The following is a 21,948-nucleotide window of genomic DNA, read 5'->3' as shown; positions in this document are numbered from 1 at the left end:
GGTTTGCTACCTGGAGTATAGGGACAACAGATTATTAAGGACCAAGACCATTCTTTCTGTGATTCTGAGGATACCAAAACCTGGAGGTGGCAAAAATTTAGTTTGTTTTCATCCTGTATCAATAGTAGTTTTTGGTTCGTCTTTTGTCCCTCTTGTCCTTCACTGCCAGCTGCCCCAATCTCTCATGTTAATGTTTCCATTGAGCTAATTTTATACACATATCTTATATTCAGTGGGGCTTCCTAGGTGATGCTAGTAGTAAAGAGCCAGCTTGCCAATGCAAGAGACATAAGAGACACGGGTTTGACCTCTGGATCTGGAAGAACGCCTGGAGGAGGACATGGCAACCCACTCCAGTGTTCTTCCCTGGAGAATCCCATGGACAAAGAAGCCCGGTGAGCTACAGTCCATTGGGTCACAAAGAGTTAGACATGACTAAAGTGACTTTGCATGCACACATATTCAGTGCATTGTTCTTACTTCTTTAACAGTAGATACCACATGGCCTTTTTCTTCTATACATTGCATTTCTGTCCTTCTAGGAGACTATTAACTCCTTGAGGACAATGATGGTATCTTTTTGATCTTTGTTTCTTCTAGAAGAATGCCTGTCAATAAATATACGCTCATTTAATGAATAAATGAATGAATATTCTATTACTCAGAATTAATTTGCACTCATTAAACACCCATATTAGATATGGGTAGCTCATCACCCATTTTAGATCTCTGGGGAACATCAGGATCCATGCAAAATGCTGACTTTCTCTCGCAAGAAAATAGTGTTCCATGACCAAATATATCAGTTCCTACGACCTTGCAATCATCAGAAACCTTCATTAAACTTTCTTCACTCCTTAAATCAGCACAGATCATGTTTTCTTATAATCACACAGTGCTACCTGGTCCCATTCATGGCAAACAGAAGGGGAAAAGTTGAAATAGTGACAGATTTTATTTTCTTGGGCTCCAAAATCACCACAGACAGTGACTGAAGCCATGAAATTCAGAGATGCTTGTTCCTTGTAAGGAAAGCTAACAAAACTAGACAGCGTATTAAAAAGCAGAGACATTGTTTTGTTGACAAAGGCCTATATAGTCAGTTATGACTTTTCCAGTAGTCATGTATGGTGTGAGAGATGGGCCATAAAGAAGCCTGAGTGTCAAAGAATTGATGCTTTTGAATTGTGGTGCTGGAGAGACTCTTGGGCTGCAAGGAACTCAAACCAGTTGATCCTAAAGGAAATTATTGCTGAATATTCATTGGACAGATTGATGTTGAAGCTGAAGCTCCAATACTTTGACCATGTGATGCAAAGATCTGACTCACTGGAAAAGACCCTGATTCTGGGAAAGACTGAAGGAAAAGGAGAAGAGGGTGGTGGAGGATGGGATGGTTAGATAGTATTGCCAACTAAATGGACATGAATTTGGGCAAACTCTGGGAGATAGTGAAGGTCAGGGCAGCCTGGCATGCTGCAGTCTATGGCAAAAAGTGGGACAAACAATGACTGAACAGCAACAAAAATAGAATTTTCAACACTTAGCTATAATATTGAATAGAAAAATAAGCAGAGAACTACAGCATATATCCCTGTGTTGTATCCAGGGTTTGCAGAATAATATAGAGTACTTCGAGATTGCCTGCAAAAGAGGAAGACAGATTTCATAACAAATGAGCTTTAAAAGTCTTATCAATCAATACTTATCTTACAGAAAGTAATAACTTGTAGGATCTAGTTGTCAGAAAGTTGAAGATAATGGCTTTCTTACAAAAACCAAGATATTAATAGATCTGATATATTTTTCTTGAGATAAAAATATGTGCTTTAAATTTGAATTTATTAATTGAATATAGAAATCCAAATAATTTATAAGTAATGAGGCTAATAACTCTTTAAACTACATGTAAGTATACACATGTCTTTGTGTATATGTACAATATATATGCAATATTCAGGAAAATAATTGCACTTACATAACCCAAACCTGAATTTATTGTAGTCCAAAATAAAAATATACCTTCCCTAATCTACTGTAGCCAAATATATCTCAAGTCCTAGAAATCCTTCACAGTATTTTTATTACACCTGCTTTTTAGAGGTAGAATATTTGCAAATTCAAGTGAATTGAAGAAAAGGGTACATAACCATCTGTCTGCCGTGGCTTAGATGGACCTCATTAGTGTCTTATTATTTCCTCCTTGTTTCCATATAGCTTTTGACTATGTGGATCACAACAAACTGTGGGAAAATTCTTAAAGACATGGGAATACCAGACCACTTTACCTGCCTCCTGAGAAATTTGTATGCCAGTCAAGAAGCAAGAGTTAGAACAGGACGTGGGACAGACTTTTTCCAAATCAGGAAAGAAGTACACCAAGGCTGTACACTGTCACCCTGTTTATTTAACTTATATGCAGAGTACATCATGAGAAATGCTGGGCTGGGTGAAGCAGAAGTTGGAGTCAAGATTGCCAGGAGAAATATCAATAACCTCAGATACGCAGATGACACCACCCTTATGGCAGAAAGTGAAGAGGAACTAAAGAGACTTTTGATGAAAGTGAAAGAGGAGTGTGAAAAAGTTGGCTTAAAACTCAACATTCAAAAAATGAAGATCATGGCATCCGGTTCCATCACTTCATGGCAAATAGATGGGGAAACTATGGAAATCATGACAAACTTTATTTTCTTGGGCTCCAAAATCACTGCAGATGGTGACTGCAGCCATGAAATTAAAAGACGCTTGCTCCTTGGAAGAAAAGTCATGACCAACCTAGACAACATATTAAAAAACAGAGACATTACTTTTCCAACAAAGGTCCGTCTAGTCAAAACTATGGTTTTATGAGTAGTCATGTATGGATGTGAGAGTTGGACTATAAAGAAAGCTGAGCACCAAAGAACTGATGCTTTTGAACTGTGGTGTTGGAGAAGACTCTTGAGAGTCCCTTGGACTGCAAGGAGATCCAATCAGTCCATCCTGAAGGATATCAGTCCTAAATATTCATTGGAAGGACTGATGCTGAAGCTGAAATTCCAATACTTTGACCACCTGATGTGAAGAGCTGACTCACTGGAAAAGACCCTGATGCTGGGAAAGATCAAAGGCAGGAGGAGAAGGGGACAGCAGAGGATGAGATGGTTGGATGGCATCACTGCCTCAATGGACATGAGTTTGATCAAGCTCCAGGAGTTGGTGATGGACAAGGAAGTTTGGCATGCTGCAGTCCATGGGGTCGCAAAGAGTCAGACACGACTGAGTGACTCAACCATTGAACTGTTCTATATAGAGGATTAACGACATTTCAGTGAAAATTGCATTTCTAAAATCTTAGTGTAGACAAGTCCTTGGAAGACAGTGTTCATTCCTTGTCTTAATCCTTATCCTTTCAGTGTTTCTATCCTTTCAATGTTATTGCCAAAAAGGTTTTGATGTTTTTAGAATGTCACATAACCCTAGTATCTATTCTGTGACCAATAACTCCTGACATTTATACTTTAATAAATCAGCACCACACATCTAAATCAGAACCTGAACTTTTGTGTGGTCAATCACCTTTTATCTTCATAGCAGCCACCCAGTTAACTACATTGATTATGCATGGCAATATATATTTAATGGTTTATATACTGAAAAGGGAAGTAAATTTTGTTTTAATCCTAAAATAGTAACTCCATGTAGAAAATTATAAACTAGAAAATATAGAAAAATGCTTTGCACTACTAATTCTACCTTGCTCTAGAATTTTTCTGTTGTTGCAATAGTAATTCTATATGCAGTGAATTCTGCCTGTCATGCCAGACTTCTGAAATGTCCTATTTAGGTAAAGATGTATAACAATGAGCATGTGCTGGCTACTACAATAATAAATTGCGCCACTGCGCACACTGACACCTTGCTTAAAAATGTTATAACAAAGTATTGCTTCAAAGTTGTCAGAGGAATTTGGGTGCTCTCACACATTTAACCCTTCCTTTTCTTCCTTTAATCCCTCCTATTAGTCTTTTTGCCTCATTTTTGTTGTTGTTGTTATTTTTCTGCCTAATCCCATTTGAAAGCAGGTCCTTTTATCTTCTCTCCTCTGATAGATCTTTATTGACACAATCGAACTTGTGTCAAATGTAAAAGCACAGGGCTTTCATATTGGCCTCCAGAAATAGGAGGTCTCAAATAATGAGGCTCACCTTTACTTTTTTCTGTGACAGGAATTTCCTGTTCAGTGTACTGGAGTCCTATTTAAAATGGAGATTCTACAGTCAGCATCCCTAAAATTCTGACTCAGTAAGTCATGCATGAGCACTGAAAATGAAATTTTTACCGCATTCTCCAGTTGTTTGTTTTTGTTTTTTAAAGTACAGTTCAAAGTGACCGTTTTCAAGATTCAAGGAAATATAGCTGTAATGATTTCATATAGGGGAAAAAAAGAGTAAAATAACCTGCAAAGAACTCTTTTTTTTAAATTCACTGTGCATTTCCTTCTACAGTTTTTCATATCTGCAGGGAATATGTTAAAATGAGTTTGGGATGGACAAGGTACACTCTGCTGTATTTAAAATGGATAACCAACAGGATCTACTATATAGCACAAGGAACTCTGCTCAGTTTTATGTGGCTTTCTGGATGAAAGGAGAATTTAGGGGAGAATAGATATATGTATATGTATAACTGAATCCCTTTGCTGTACACCTGAACCTATTACAACATTGCTAATCAGATATATTACATTATAAAATAAAACAAACAAAAAAGAAGATATAGCAACCCCTTTTATTAAATTCTTATCTTTAACAGTTCTCTCAGTAAAATTTTCCTCATTTTTAAAAAAAAATGGATATAAACGAGGATATTGGTTATAAAATCTCGGGGTTTTTTTGCCTGGTTTGTCCTTTTTGCTTAAATTCCTGACTATTCAAATGTTCACAATACACCTACAGATACTGTCTCAAATTTAGACTGTCTGACATCAAAATTTTAACTCTCTCTCCTTCCCTACATCTAACTCACACATCCCCCAGGATTCTGAATCTCACCTGACACCACTCATCATCTACTTGGCATGAAAATGTTGACTCCCCACTCTATTTCACACGCACATGCACTCTATCAGTAAATCCTATTGGTTCTACAGTCAAAATATGTCCTTAATGCCACCATTAGAATATAAACTTTCTGAAAGAGTAAGTTTTCTCTGTTTGTTGCTATAGACACACAATAAATATTGTTGAGCCAAAGAATTTAGTGTTGCAAAAAAGAGTCTCTCTATTTGATGTACCCATTAAGAGGTTTACATTCCCTTGAAAACTTTACTTCAGAAGTCTAATTCTCACATAAACTGTATATGTTGCCTGTACAGATACAAAGAGGAAAAAAAATTCTCTCAGAGTAGCAAAACTAATTGTGAGTGGCGTGTGGGTCATCCAGCTCTACTTCCTGCTGGATAGGCTCACGTGCATATTCCTCTAACAATGCAAACTCAACCTGCCTTGGCAAATTCACCATGATCCCTCTACTCACAAAGCCTAGTTTTCTTTCTCTCTGTCCTGCCTATGTTGAGAAAAAGACTAATAAGGCAATCATCATACTTTCATTGGCCAAAAAGTTCTATTAATCAGAAGATTCTTTTCTCTTCCCATCAATTTTCCACATCTCTGAGTTGCTAATTTCTATTTCCATGATGTTTCATATTTGTTTCTTTTTTTCATATTCAATTCCACTGCCCTGTTTTTATCCTCATAATCACTTTCCTGAAGAGTTTCCTGAAGAGTCTCAGTAGGCTTCCCAGTGCCTGGTCTCATAACCTCAACGCATTCCTACCTTTGCCCCAGATTTATCTTCCCCTGAAAAGCTCCTATCTATCAGGACTCATTTTAAAATAAACTCAAGTGATGTCATTCGATGTTTGGCAAAACTAATACAATATTGTAAAATTTAAAAATAAAAATAAAATTAAAAAAAAATAAAATCCAATCCACCGTGATATAAAAATACAGGGGAGACTTCACAGATACCCACAAAATAAAGTAGATCATGAAAGCAATGCAAAGCATCAAAAATATTACTTGAGCTCTCTATTCTTTGAAATTAAAAAATAACGGAAGCCTGTTTTTTACTGAAATTCCCTGAATGATATTTTCAGCATGTTAAAGTCACTTAGTCATGTCCAACTCTTTGCAACTCCATGGACTGTACAGTCCATGGAATTCTCCAGGCCAGAAGAATATTGGAGTGGGTAGCCATTCCCTTTTCCAGGGGATCTTCCCAACCCAGGGATCGAACTGGAGTCTCCTGAACTGCAGGTGGGTTCTTCACCAGCTGAGCTACCAGGGAAGCCCATTTTCAGCACAGTTTTATATTTATGTGTATATATAAAACTTTATCAACTTAGATGTAATTTCTTTTCATTTTTTGGAACTTTTCAAAAATATACTCACATGTCAGCAACACCTCAAATGCCACCTCCTCAGGGAAAGGGTCCTTCCTACCCACCCCCTGCTCCCTCGACACATACACACTAGTTGCTTAGTCATGTCTGCCACTTTGCAACCCCATGGACTGTAGCCCACCAGGCTTCTCTGTCCATAGAATTCTCCAGACAAGAATACTGGAGTGAGTTGCCATCCCCTTCTCCAGAATCAAAATTGGGTCTCCTGCATGGCATACAGATTTTTTACCATCTGAGCTACCAGGGAAGCCCCACTTCCTACCCCAAATCAGATCTAATAGTTATGTTTCTATGGTCTAGTACTTAGCGTGTGTTTCTCCAATAACCCTCATACCACAGACTATTTTTGACATGTCAGTCTCTCCTCCAAGATTAGAAATTCCTTGTAGGTAAGGACCATGCCTCCTTCACTCTGTATTTCCTCCACAGAATGTAATAGAACAGATTACACGTTGTGGGTGCTCAATAAATATTTGCTGAATGAAATAAGAAAAGGAAATAGCTCCAAATTAGATAAGCCCTAGAAAGCCATTATGTTGGTCCAGGCTGCTTTATTCTGTGTACCTTTTGCTGCTCTTGTTGGACTAAGCCCTCTGCTTCTTTATGCTGCCTCTACCTCCATTTGGATGAAAAATATATTTGCATGACTTCAAGATTCTCTAGATGTTGTCACTGTTGCTAATGGTGACTTGGTTCTCAGAGAGATCTTATGATCTTCCATTCACTAGAAAGGAAAGTCTGCACCCAGCTTGACTCTTGCTCTCACTCCTCTAACTGCTATGTCCAGGTAGCTTAAAATGAGCTTTAGATCACTGAGGCAGTATTGATGAGTCATTGAAACTCAAGTTCATTTCAGTTGAGTTTCCAAAAAAAAAAAAAAAGGACATGAGAATCTGTGTTCTCCTTTAATATTTGTGTTCTCCTTTAATTGAATACGTATTTTTCAACTTTCTATACATACTAGCATGGAGGCACTAGCAAAAGGAAAAAGGAAGTGCAGAACAGAGCATTATATTTACTTCCTGCTCAGGAATAGAAAGGCCAAGTGATACTATGCAAATTTATGTAAACATACTAACACAGTCTATCCAAGCACCTAACACACAACAGTTGTGTAATACAAAATTCCACTTTCTGGGAAGAGGCGTGAATAATCACCCTGTCACACTTGTGAGGAGTAACCTAGACGGCAGATGACAAGTACACTTGTCGAAGAGCTAGTTAATTAGGGTAACACAATAACCCCTAAAAGCCCAACACGAAAGTCTATTAGAATTCACTGATGCACAGTAACGAGAAACATTGATAATATTGTTTGAGTTAGTCATAAGTCTGCTAGAATTAACAATGCCTCCCATCTTTGGGCAAGACTGTGCTTTGGTTTTCAAAATTTTTTTAATTTGATGGCTATTTCAGGAAATTGAGGACCAGAATTAGTCAATGGGCTTATTAATTCTCTTGTTCCACATTAAAAGAATGTGGAACTCTCCAGTTATTACCAACATTACCCCTGAGCTCTACCTGAAAATATGATTTTTTTTTTTACCTTTTCTGTAGTCTATTGCCACTAGCAATGGGGGAAAATGACAAAGGATTCCTAGAGCTGAGGCTGTGTTGGCATTCCTGAATCATCTTGGGCTCATACAGGGATATGTTTAGCCCTTTTATGCTTACAGAAAGTATGAGGTTGTGATAACATTCAGTCTCAGCTCTCTTATCCCATCTGGGACACAAATGGTCACACATTTCCTTAGGCTTCTATAAAAACATAAAAACAACAACAACAACTAAGAATCACTTTGAAACAAAGTGGGTTTTAACTACGGATTTTATACATGTTCTCCTCAGTAATTGCAGGAATACAGCATGCTATTTGAAAGCATATTTCTTGAATATGCTTATAAATCTCATTTGCTCCTCAAGAGGAGAGCAAAATCACCTTCTTGGTATTGTCAGTGGAATTAGAGTGATGGGGAGAGATTTTAGAAATAGTCTCCCCTAATCATGAGTAATTATATAATATTTATTTTAATGTGTGTGTTCTCAAGATATTGAACAAAATTATCCCCAAAATGAGTCAAATGATTGAGGTTTGTTTTGAAATTGTATATAGAAGAAATTTAAAACCTACAATTCCTAATTTTTAAAATGTGCCTATATCTAAAGTATTTTTCCTGGTGGAAATCTAATACTTTAATTCATTGCTGTGTGTTGGGCACTGTTCTAGATGCTAATGACACACCTGTGAAAATGAGAAATAAAGGAACTACTCTCTTGGAACTTATATGTTACTTATAGGACACAACAATAAAATGAGCAAATGAACAATATCATTTCTAATAGTACTAAGTTCTTTTAAATGTTTTTTTTCCTTTAATTTTCAGGTCTGCTTCTTCTATCACAAATTCTTTTATTTTATCATCATCATCATTATTTGTATCCATGCCATGAAGTTTCTGGGATCTTAGTTCCCTGCACAGGGATTGAACCCAGGCCCTCAGCAGTGAAAGCACAGGATCCTAACCACTGTACAACCAGGAAATTTCCTAATAGTAGTAAGTTCTATGAGAGAAACAAAATGAGAGGCTAACATTGTGGGTAGAGATGCAAAACGAGATGCCTCCTTAGAGACCATCTCTTAAGATGTGACAACGTGAGCTGGGCAGGAACTGGCCAGGAGCAAACCAGAGGGGGTTAGAAATTGTGAAGACCTTAAAGCAGGAATATATTGAGTCTGTTCAAAGAATATACATTTTGCTAGAAAGATCAATCACCTAAGGGGTGCTCCTTCTTACATGAATGTAATCAAGGCCTCTAATGTATTTATTTTTTAATTTCCCTAAAGTCTAATCCATTCACTCAGAGGATAGTTGAGAATATCTCTTGACTTTGGGAAAGTCAAGGCTTTATGTCCAGGTTTTTGGACATTTTAAAAGTTTGGAAGGTAGCTTCTTAATCTTGCATGAAAAAATAGGGTACATCAAAATCATGTTGTTCATGTAATACAATCCCCAAAATGTGTGTGTGTATGTGTGTGAGTGTGCTCATGTTTTCTTATGTGTTTTAAGCTTCTTAAATTTTATTTTTTCCCCTTTTTCACTGAGATAGTTTGGCCAGTTGCAGTCAGTTGATCATGTCTGGGGAAGAAAACACATAAATTTATAAACCAGGATAATCTTACTGACTTTCAGGAATCTATGAGTCACCATCACCATCTTTGATGATTTCAAAGAACAAGGCTTTCCAGGCTTCCTGTGGCTGAATTATAATATAAATCAAGCCCAAGCACATAAACGTCCCAACAATTACGAAGTCTTTTTCCTACACCAGCTGGTGAGATGTTTTAATGAATTTGTTTTTCAGCTTTCTAAATTTGAGAAACTTTTGTATTAAGTATTCTGATTGGAGAGATTAAGCTTTAGCTATTTTTTACAATGAAAGGTTGACTCAGTTTCACCCAATGACAAAATGGTTAATAAGCATTAACCACACCTCTCTACTTGTGTGAGAAAGATTAGCTCAATCTGTACATTTTAAGAAAGATAAGTTGCCTTCAAAATGGTATTTATAAACATTATGGTTCTCTACCAAAGTGGATGACTCATCAAATTCATTCTGAATTTATGAAATAAATTACTACAGATAGTGGTTTTGTGACTCCAATTCTGACAACATAATAGCAGAATCAAGGCTCCGCATGTGCCTCATAAATTCATCTTAAAGTCACTGAGTAGGAATAAAAACTCCCTGAAAATCTAGAAAGGGATATTACAGGTTTTCATCTGTGCTGTATTTCCCTTGTGAGTTAGGAATAGCAAAAAGAGTTTTCATAGTGACTACAGTTTTAGAAATTTTGAAGTGTTACATGTCAACACGTAAAGACGTGTTTCCTATAATTCCCTAAAGGCTGACCTAGTGTCGATGCATTATCTTCATTGATTATTGGAATGATTACAATGCCATTTAAAGTACATTTTCAAATGAGCATATTTAGAAAGTTGCAAGTAAACTGGAGTAAAAAATTGGGAATTTCGTTGGAAAATAAGAAAAATTTTCATTAGATCTCAAATTTGTCATCTTTTGGGTTTTAGTGTGAGGTGAAAAAATGATCTAAACTTTAACATGATGGATGGCTGGGAGCATGGTGACCCATTGAAACCTCCAAAATAAGTTAATACGGAAATAATTTTAGTGAAAAGCTGTATAGAATATTGGAAAATATTAATAGAACTATGACACAAGAGACTGACATGTTGATCTTTCAGGAAAGAAATAAGAAAAACATATTTTAAGGAGAAATTTCTTCTCAAATTTAAATGTTCAGCAAAGCAAACATGGTAACATTAGTTCCTATATTTTAATCTTCGTCTTTCCCCTTTTTTTCTTTACCCCTTTCTTCATTTTCTCACTTTCTCCTGTCTCTCTCAGGGAGCATATGGAAAGCCACTTAGAAGAATTTTGATTGGATTCAATCATCAGTTTTTTAAAATTAAAGTAGGCTCGATTAAAGTGAAAAGTGAAAGTGAAGTTGTGTCTGACTCTTTGCGACCCCGTGGACTGTAGCCTACTAGGCTGCTCTGTCCATGGGATTTTCCAGGCAACGGTACTGGAGTGGGTTGCCATTTCCTTCTCCAGGGGATCTTCCCAACCCAGGGATCGAACCTGGGTCTCCTGCATTGCAGGGAGACGCTGTTCCATCTGAACCACCAGGGAAGCCAGGCTTGATTAAGAGAGCCCCAAACAAGACACAGGTGGCTCAGTGGTAAAGAATCCACCTGCAATGCAGGAGATGCAGGTTTGATCCCTCGGTCGGGAAAATCTCCTGGAGAAGGAAATGACAACCTAATCCAGTATTCTTGCCAGGAAAATCCTATCGACAGAAAAGCCTGGCAGGCTACAATCCATGGGGTCACAAAGAGTCAGACACAACTGAGTGACTGAGCTCGTATGCACGCAAACAGGACAGACTCCAGTGTGAAAACCTTCCAAGTCTCTCAATGACAGCACCCTCCTTAAAGTCTTTGAAGGGCTCCCTATAAGCTGCAGTCTCAGAGAAGGTGAGACTCACTGCGCTCCTTAACCCAGCCCTTATCTACCAGCCCAGTTCCATCCTTAGCCTCTCCTCATCTGCACTTACCCAGTCGCTTAACATTCTCTGCATGCTTATGTTATTTCACGCCTCTCTGATTTTGCACTTGCTGTTTCCTCTGCCTAGAACAACTTGCTCAATTTTCTTCACCTGTTTGACGTGAATTCCTGCATTAAAACTCAGCGTAGGAGTCATCTTCTCTTGGACCTCTCTCTAATCCCCTAAATGGAACTAGGTGTCCTTCTTATGTGCTTTGACAACATGCTGTAACTCATGTCAGAGCACTTTACACCTTATATTCAGATTATCTGTGAATGTATTTGTCTCTTCACCTAGTATAGGTTCCTTGATTTCTACTATCTTTGGACCCTGAATTCTTATTACACTAATTGGCACAAAGTCTCCCAATACTATATGTTACTTTTATTGGCAGAGATCCAAAATGTGGAGAGGAAATATCTACCAGCTTATCTTAGCCTTATGCCATTATGAGCTCAATTCCTCTAAATCCTCTTGTTCTAAAACTATGCAAGTTAAACTACTTTTAACTACTTTGTCTGGTTCCTGTGACAGAGACTGTTAAATGTTTCAGCAGCACTTGTAGGTAGGTTGATACGACGGGATTGGATTTGCTCAGAGGGTTAGGGGCTTGAGCAGCATGCACTGCTTTTTGGCAATGATAGTTAAGAGCCACTGTGCAGTTTCCCACTCACTCTTCTCCAATCATGACAACATAGAGGCTGTAAAACAACTTAACCCCAGATTTAAAAAAAAAAAACCAAAAACTTAAAACAACAAACATCTCATAGCTTCTACAAGGTCAGGAATCTGCGAGAAGCTTAGCTAGATATTGTCTCAGAATCTGTCATTAAGTCAAGCTGGTGAGGGCAGTGGGGGATGCTGCTGGCATCGTCTCAAGGTTCAATCTGGCTGTAGGATTCACTTCTAGGATCATGCATGTGGTTGTTGTTAGCAGACCACGTTTCCTCTATGGCTGTTGGCTGGATATTTCAGTTTCTTAACACATGAGTTTCTCTCAACAAAGCAGCTTACTTTACCCAGAGCAAGAAATCCAAGAGCAAGAAAGTGAATGCCCAAGATGAAGCTATGATCTTTTATAATGTAGTCTTGAAGGTGACGTACTGTCGCTTCTGCTGTATTCCAAGAAGGCAAGATAAGGATACTCTCCTTCTCTGACCCTCAGCTATCATGTCTTCGGCACCTGATTTTATCAACATTCTGAGTTCAGACACAAATTAACCATACTTACAAAACTGGCATATATATAAGTATGCATGCTGCTGGTCACCCAGATCACTTCTGGCACGACATGAAAGGGTACAAGACAGGGAGTGAATACTGGGCAATGGGGGGATGCTGGGACCCCTCTTGGAGGTTAGTTTCACAGAGGCTCTATGCTGAGGCGGTCCATGAACAGAGAAAACGTCTGGCCCTTGAGTCACTGGATACGAGGGACTCTCCAAGCTACATTAGATGTCAAACAGATAAGAAATGATCTTCTGTGATGCTAAGCCAAGAAGAATTTAGGGTTCATTTGCTAGTACGGCACAGCCTACTTTTTCAGACCAATAAAGCTCTTCACATAGTTATGTCTACAGAAAGAGAACATGATGATTGAAAGAGCTTCAAGTATTATGACTTGTAAGAGTACCTTCTTATTCTCAATTAAGACATTGGATTTATTTACTTATGCATGTGCAAGTTTTGTAAATCTGGTTAATTTGTGTCTGAACTCAGAATGTTGACAAAGCCAGGTGTGAAAGACATCGTAGCTGAAGATCAGACAATGGGAGTTTGTATCCTTATTCCGGCTTCTCGGGATACAGGAAGCTGGCAAGCTTTTCCCAAGCTCACACAGATTACCTGGAGGTTTCTGTGTATTCAAACTTTTAAAATGAATTCAAATCATTTCAGGGACCTAAAATTTTCATTAAGTAGGACCTACCTCATTAGATTGCTCTGAAGAATAAGTGGAGCAATATATTTAACAATGTATTCTGAGGAGTAAAATAATATACAAATGTCAAACATCATTCATATGTATGTGATATTGAGAGCAAATTACTGTAAAAGACTCAATGTAATAATCCGAAATTATTTTCAAGAATAAAGTACTTATTCATTCTGAATAGTTTTGGTTTTTGTTTCTAAGGAAGCAGTTCCAATGACAAAGGAATTTCATGCTATTTAAATATATATCTAGACAACTTACTTGGTTAAGAGATGATCTCTCATCAGGAACAAAGATGAAATGAATAAATTCAGTCCTGAGTCAGATATCTAAGTGACTGGTCATATATGTCATGCATTTCATACAACAGCCTCTCAAAGTGGTCCACTGTCAGTGTCTAAAGGTCGTTTCATGTATGATGCTGTGGGTAAGGCCTCTTTGGACATGTGCCACACCATCGTGCTCTAGGAACACTATTATGTGATATAAATGTTGACCTACTCAGTCAAATCGATACAAACTTATGATTTTGAAATGATTCCATAGGAATATGATTTTTTATGAAAAGAAAAATAAATTTTGTGAGAAGGTTTGAAAATGAAGGGGAAAAAAGATCAAAAAGATCTTTGGATTATCTGAGATAGTAAATGTTTAGGTCCTTGGTCTTTAACGATGTCTAAAGACAGCACCTTCAGTAACAAAATAATCCTTGGTCACAATTATCTGATATTTATCCAATGAGTCACCCCCCGAACAGGCAAAAGCATTTTTGGCAGCACCTATTTTACCTTGAAATTTTCTCTTGCAAAGTAACCCTAGCCTGACCTTGGTTAGCTTATCAAATGAGCTCATCCTCCGACCTGAACGACTGTGGTCTAGCAGAGGAGCAGCATGGCAACCGGCCAGCACAGCTCCATAAATCGTCTGGAGGGCACCCACCTCAGTAGCATTCTCATTCTCTATTTTCTTTTCTTTTTCTTGGTCAGGATTAGAAATATGGGACAAAGGCAGGAGGAAATAATGGAACACGGGTGGGCCATGGAGTCTGATCAATGCATATTGGAAACCTAGGACTGATGCTTATTGTCTGGCTAAACTTTGGTACAAGGAAAATACCTTTCTGGATTTCATGTTTCTCATTTGTAAATCAAAGCTATTCATCTCCTTGTTATGTTTGTCATGAGGCATCATGGAAATACATATATTCATGGTGGAACCTAGCTTCCAGGACCTGGTATTCTCAATAAATATTCTTTATTTTCCTTTGCAATGAGAAAAGGAGTTGGAGACAAATAAATACCCTTCCATTTGGATGGATCTGTACAAGGGCTTCTCCAGTGACTCAGTGGTAAAGAATCCACCTGCAATGCAGGAGACATGTGTTCAGTCCCTGGGTCAGGAAGATTCCCCTGGAGAAGGAAATGGCAGCCCACTCCAGTATTCTTGCCTGAGAAATCCCATGAACAGAGGAGCCTAGTGGGCTACAGTCCATGGGGTTGTAAAAAGAACAGAGAGGACTGAGTGACTAAACAACAACAAAGAGTCTGACAACCAGAGTGAATTAAGTCAGAGTCAGATAAATATCATATATTAATGCATATGTATGAAATCTAGAAAGATGATACAGACGAGCCTCTTTGCAGGGCAGGAATAGAGACATGGAGAGAATGGACATGACGACATGGTGGGGAGATGAATTGGGAGAGTAGCACTGACATACATATATATATATATATATATACACTACCATATATAAAACAGATAATGGAAACCTGCTGTAAAGCACAGGGGTCTCATCTTGGTGCTCTGTGACGACCTAGAGGTGTGGGATGGGGTGGCTGTGGAAGATTCAAGAAGGAAGGAATATATAAATATATATATAGCTGCTTCACTATGTTGTACAGCAGAAACTAACACAACATTGTAATTATCTTTAAATTAAAAAAAAAAGATAATTTTTTTAATGCCCTTCATTTTACTCGTCACACGTCACTGATTGGACTCAGCAGTGAGTCAGCAGAGCCATTATTATTCAACAGAGCCCTAAGGGTGGACGATATGTCAGAATTCTAGAAGAAGAAGGATGAAAAGATTATCTCTCACAAGGAAATAACACCACTGGTGGATATCCCTGAAATCTGAGGAGCTGAGTAAGATTCAGGAACTTAGGAATGCTAACATAACTACAGTATGGAAGGATTTGCAAACATGCTCTAAAATATGAAATTTAAAAAAATTTAAAAAACATAAAAAGTACATGTATGCCCTAACAAAATCAAGAAAAAAATTGTAAAAGTTGATGTATTTGTATTTAAGTGTTAGATTCAGCCTCTTTTATAAGTTGGTATTATTTTCATTTATTTCACTTTACTCATCATTTTTTTTTCAAATACAGAAAGAACCCATTCTATTTCAATTATCAGTAGCACATGTTATCTCATTACTGTCAGCCCATGATAAATGCTGCTGTTATCTATGAGACAGTCATTTAAAAAGTTATCACCGACATTCTTTTCAAGTCAAAAACATGATTTATTTTACCTGGTAAAATTAAGTGGTTATGATATTAGGAAAAATGTGAGGGTATTGGTTTAATTCTTCTTCAGGTAAGCATGCATTGCATTCTGTAACTAAAGTCAAGTTTAAAGCTTAGTGGCTAATCTTACCTTTTATGGTCACTATTCATGACTTCTGTTGGGTCTCAGCAGAGATGAGTAATGTATTATCTCTAAGCTCTTTCTGCTTCCTGTGTAAGAAAAGGTGGGTTCTAAAAGACCCACGGAGCTGAGGTGGGCTTTAGGATAAGCAGAAAAGAAAGGTCTCAGATTTAGGAGCAACACAAACTTGCAACTTTGAAACTATGCCATTTCCGTGTCTAGGGCATAGGATTAGCAGCTCGGTAAGAAGCAATCCTATTACATGTATTCTCTCCATTCCACCTACCCAGTTTAGTTTAACTCTTATTGGATACATTTCTTAATGGGCAGTGTGCTTTAAGTCAACATATTATATGTGTGCATGCTATTTAAAACATCAATACAGATAGACCATCCAACTAATACTGCAAAAACTCTGAGTGAATGGAACCTGGTGCATACAAATGTAACCAAGAGAAACTTATTGTGATGGTTAGGAATGACTTTCACACAGAGGCAGGAAGGCAATGTTAAACAGCTAGTATGATGCAATAAACATCTTATGGGGGTGTGGGTGGGTGGAGCTGGGTGGGTATGCCAACGCCATGCTACTAACGGCTTCTAGGAAAACACTCAATTGAGGAAAACACCAGAATAGAGGCCATGAAGACTTAGCAAAACTACAGACTGGTCATGGAGGCAGAGGATGATTACTAACCACACCAGGGAGAGATTTCTAGTGAGAATGAAGGGATAGAAATTGGCATTTAGTGTATACTGTGTCTGGAAAAAATATATATGTGCAATCCTCTTATATCTATATATAGGATATTCATATATCCTCACAGGATTTCTACAAGGCAGGAATTATTTTTTTATTTTGCATTTATTTTTATAAGTGTAGTTTATTCAAATATAGTTGATTTACAATGTTGTGTTAATTTCTGCTATACAGCAAAGTGATTAAGTTATACATATCAATACACTGTTTTTCACAAGCTTTTCCATTATAGTTTATCAAAGGATACAGTAGCACTTTGTTGTTTATGCATCTATATTCAATAGTTTGCATCTGCTAAACCCAAACTCCTACTTCATCCCTCTGTCAAACCCTACTCCCTTGGCAACCATAAGTCTCAATCAGTAATTATAAACAATGATTTTCAATTGGAAAAAAACAGACTTGGAGAGTTTGACAGTTTTGCTAATGGCCACACAAGAAGTGAGATGCACAGCTGGACTGATGTCATTTGTTGGATGCTCTCCTCATTTTTCATATGAAGATGACAACAGGGAAGACAAAAGCACTTCAGGTGAAAATCATACATTTGAATGCAGAAGTAATAGAAGCAGAGAATTACTCCTTTCCTTCAGATATTTAAAATCTGAACTGACTAGAACCCATCTCTCCGTTCAGTTTCCACTCAAAGAGTAGCAGGAATGATATAAAAAAAAATATTCTCTTGAGTGTTCCCAAGAACCTTCTCCCCACAAACACAGGAATTTTAAAAACAAAGCATTGCTTGACTGATGCTGAAGCTAAAACTCCAACACTTTGGCCACCTGAAGTGAAGAGCCAACACATTGGAAAAGACCCTGATGCTGGGAAAGATTGAAGGCAGGAGGAGAAGGGGATGACAGAGGATGAGATGGTTGGATGTCATCACCGACTCAGTGGACATGAGCTTGAGCAAACTCTGGGAGATAGTGAAAGACAGGGAATCCTGGTGTGCTGCAGTCCATGGGGTCACAGAGTCAGACAGGACTGAGCAACTGAACAGCAACAAGCATTGCTCAAGATGTACTGGTCTAATAATTGAATGCAGCTACTTGGCTAAAGTACAAGATATATTTAGGAATAGGTTATATGTGACATAATTTTGAAGATAGTGGAAAAACACTATCTCCGAAAAGAAACCAAGAATCACCTTCCTTTCTAAGGCTTTTAATTCTATAATTAGACATGTGTATGTTTTTATTGGGCTTCCCACGTGCTGCTAGTGGTAAAGAACCTGCATGCCTATGTTGGAGACCCAAAAGACGTGGGTACGATCCCTGGGTCAGAAAGATCCCTTGTAGGAGGGCATGCAACCCACCCTAGTATTCTTGCCTGGAGAATCTCATGGACAGAGGCACCTAGTGGGCTATGGTTTATAGGATGCAAAGAGTTGGACACAACTAAAGTGACTTAGCACACACACGTGCATGTTTTTATTAGCATGTGTATAATCATGAAATTGCATGTAAACTAATTTTTTGCCTTATTTTTGAATAACTTGTCAACATTTTTTCTAAGAAACTGCTTATTATCTTGGGAAAGAAGCTTCTGATGATGGAGAGGATATATAATGAGAGAGGTACCATGGAGAGCAGAAAAGTAGGCGGTATGATAGTGATGTTGTCATTCTGTTCACAAAAGAACACTGTGGGAGTAATGACTTCTAACTGATTACATTCTCTTTGTAAGTTCAACAAGGTTGAGATTTTCCAAGTAGTCAGTTACATGAAAGTACAAGTGGTAAGTGGACCTGAAGGGTCAGTGATTACATCTGCTGGCTGGGCTGTGGTATTTCACCTTCATACCTAATGTTGCCTCTATCTTGAATGAATAATGTGACTTCTTGTCCTGCCACTCTGCATAAAATGACATACGATGGGGTGGAGGGGCAATCTAATCTGTTTTGCAAATTTGACACAGACTTCCAAGAGCAGGAAGCTGTCTGTGAGTAATGATGCTTCTCATTTGCTTAAATGTCAAACTTCAGCCTCATCAACTTTCAGGGAATATGTCAGTAAAGAATATGGGTTTCAGTTCAGCCAGAGAAGATGTCAGTGCCATCCAGTCCTGAATAAAACAGCTGTTAGTTTTTTGAAAACAGAGTGCTTTTTGTATGTCTTTTTTGTTTGTTTATTTGTTTTACGCTGAATAAAATTGGCCGTTTCAGCTCTTAGGGATGTGGACAGTGCTGTCTGCCTTGGTGTGACCAAACAAGCAGCCTTACTGTACAGGTGTTTCCTTATTGAGACTAAAACACTCCTCAGACTAGCCAACACGCACCCCTAAACTATGCAATTAGGATACAAAGATAATGCATCACAGGTCTGTTCAAGCTAGAGTAACATAACAGTAAAAAGGAGCAAATTTTACCACAGAGGTTAAGCCTGAAAAAAAATAGTTGTGATTTGTAGCCATTCTCCAAAACGTCAAAATTTTACTGCAATGCAATAAAGTTCCTCTCCGGGTGGGTTTCTGTTGGAGAGAATGACCGAATAATTAACCCTTCGTGGTAATTTATTAACAGTGAACTTAGATGCAGAGGAAAACAGGAAATGCATTCAGTAGGCTTGCAGATACCAGGAGCAAAGAATTCATTCTCTATATGGTTTCTAAATCTAGAGTGGAATAACAGTGGAGAATTCTGGACCTAGGTCAGAAGAAATGGAACCAAATCTGAATCAAGTTCCTTAAAAACTCATTTCATTTCTCTAAGTCTTGCTTCTTCTGTCAAATGCAGGTTACTCTTAGCTTTAAGTGAGACAGCATATATGAAGGTGTCTGGCACACAGTAGGTACTCAATAGATGTTCAATTTTGATTATTCACTTATCATTAAGTATTAGCATAATGCAGTAAAATGTTGCTCTGCTAGTAGCCATATATCCTAATTGTTGTAGTTTTAAGGATAGATAACAAGAAGGGAAACAAGAAAAGCATAGCATTATGATTAACAGATTTATCCTTACAACAGATAGCCCTAATAATGTGTATTTCCACCTCCATCTACCTAACATGCATCCTCAAAAGATTCCCTTTATGTTTGCCTTTAAAAACAGCACCAAAATTAAAACAGGCTGAAAGAACATGTAGATGGGGCCAACTAAAGTTTTCAGGGGGTTCTTATCTTTCTTATCAAATAATAATCTACCAGCTCTGAGGAATGCCTTCCAGTCACCTATCAGCTACTCTGCCCCTGAATAGGTGAGGGACTACATTGGATGCTTCTTACCAGACTGACACCCTTGGGGAGAGAAGGTTAAAATCAAGCTGGTGCTGAGAGCCTAGTAAGTCTCTTATCAGCCTCCATTGCAGTTACAAAGTCTATGTTTTGGATTTCAGTGCCTCCCAGCCTATTCCACCTCACTCACCTTTTCCGCCTTTTTGAGGCGAAGAGCCTCAAAATCAAGAGCATCTTCTCCTAGCCTAGCTTCTCTCTTGTCATTTTCCACAGAGATTCCCTCCACACTGCCCTCTGCACTTAAACACCTCCCACTCTCTCTCCATTCATCAAGGTAGACGCTCCTTCCATTCACAATTCATGTGTAGTCCACCCTCACTTCCAAAGCTGCTTTTTTAAAAAAGTCGGTTTCCAGCTGCCCTAATAAACTCCATCACCACAGCCACCATCTCGCCACTGCACTCCCCCCACCCAACCCTCAAAAATTGTGCAGAGGTGTAAAGTGGACGAAGAAATGTATGTTTACATATAAACCTAGACAGAGAGGAACAGTGAGAACCTAGCACTAAGCTTAGTCTCAGCTTTGGGGGTGAAAAAATCAGTTGCAAATATTTCCCGAGCCTGGAAACGGAGCATGCTCTGGAAAATACATGCGTACCGTAGATAAATGAATGAATGGATGGGGTAGATGGATGGATGAATGATCGCGATCGCCCTGGTACTTTTCTCAGAGGCCCCTCCTCCTTCTTGCTTGCTCCCAGCGGCATGGGTCCCTTTTAATTCAGCTTCTGTGCATGAGCACACCTCCCTGCTTTGCCTCCGTCCCCACTCCCTGCCCTTTCGTTACCACCTTTAGACAGAGCCTCAACCCTCTCTCTCGCCAAAGGACAGTGTACTGGGCTCACAAATCTTTTATGACTCCCCCAGCCCAGGAGAGCTTGTCCCTTAGGGACACAGCTTCGCATCCTGCCAGACTGACCTCCCCCCCAGGAACCCCCAAACACCCGGCCACGGCCACGTGACACAAAATGATGACTGACTGCCCCCACACTCGGGCACATTCACCTGGACAGCCCTGCCCCTCTTCTGGCGCTGGGAACCCAGGTGATCGCAAAGGCAGCGCGGCTCCCCGCGCCTCCCTGCAGAAATAAAGGATCACCATTCTAGGGCTCAGTTCTGGTTCCTAAAATCCGAAAACTTCTGTTGAAAAATAATAATAATAATAACCCCACCCCAAGAGCAGCGACCTCTTTGTATGCATCCCTGCGGGGAGGAGGGGTATTGACAGCTCCGGGCGCGTGGACTTGGCGGCCCCCATGGGGGCTGCCCGGAGCGACACTCACCCAGGACGTTCCCAATAAGCGCCACCACGAACACGATGATGTAGCCGGCGATCAGGACCCACTCGTATTCTTTGGGGTGGAGGTACTCCCTCCACAGGTACCGCAGGAATTCCTCGTCGTCATAGTCGGTGGGGTTTAAAAAGGGCTCTTGAGTTTCATTCAGCTCCGGAGCCGATGACCAGTTGCGACAAGGGGGGGAGTCCTCCAGTTTGGTGCCGGACATCCCTGGCTCCAGCCCGGGTCCACTCAGTGCTGCAAGCGGCTCGGCCCCTGCCCCATGGGCGCCGCGCTCTGAGGCGGGAGGAGGCGCGGACCGGCTACCAGGGGATCCGGAGCAGAAAATGACGTGAAAAGTTACGGAGCCAATGCCTCGGAGTCTCGCGCCCACCGGGCACCCGGTGCGGCGGCGGCAGGGCTGTCTTTGGAGGAGATGCTGCCCCAGGAGGCAGCGAGGCTGAGCATCCAGGGACCAGCCGGAGGCTGCAGCAGGGATACCGGGAGGGGA

The 21,948-nt window shown here is 39.3% G+C and overlaps 1 protein-coding gene across 1 annotated transcript in view; it reads right to left on the bottom strand.

Moving 5' to 3' along the window:
• Positions 1-21,666, bottom strand: part of HCRTR2 (hypocretin receptor 2) — a 137,138-nt gene extending 115,472 nt beyond the window's left edge. Inside the window, exon 1 of the mRNA XM_055574706.1 lies at positions 21,444-21,666. Coding sequence (XP_055430681.1) covers positions 21,444-21,666 — 223 coding nt within the window. The remainder of the gene's footprint in view (positions 1-21,443) is intronic.
• Between the last annotated feature and the right edge of the window lie 282 nt (positions 21,667-21,948).

Source organism: Bubalus kerabau, chromosome 3 (genome assembly GCF_029407905.1).
Source record: "Bubalus kerabau isolate K-KA32 ecotype Philippines breed swamp buffalo chromosome 3, PCC_UOA_SB_1v2, whole genome shotgun sequence".
Taxonomy (NCBI): Eukaryota; Metazoa; Chordata; class Mammalia; order Artiodactyla; family Bovidae; genus Bubalus; species Bubalus kerabau.
The sequence above is the reverse complement of the archived record's forward strand: the minus strand, read 5'-3'. Positions and strand labels throughout refer to the sequence as shown.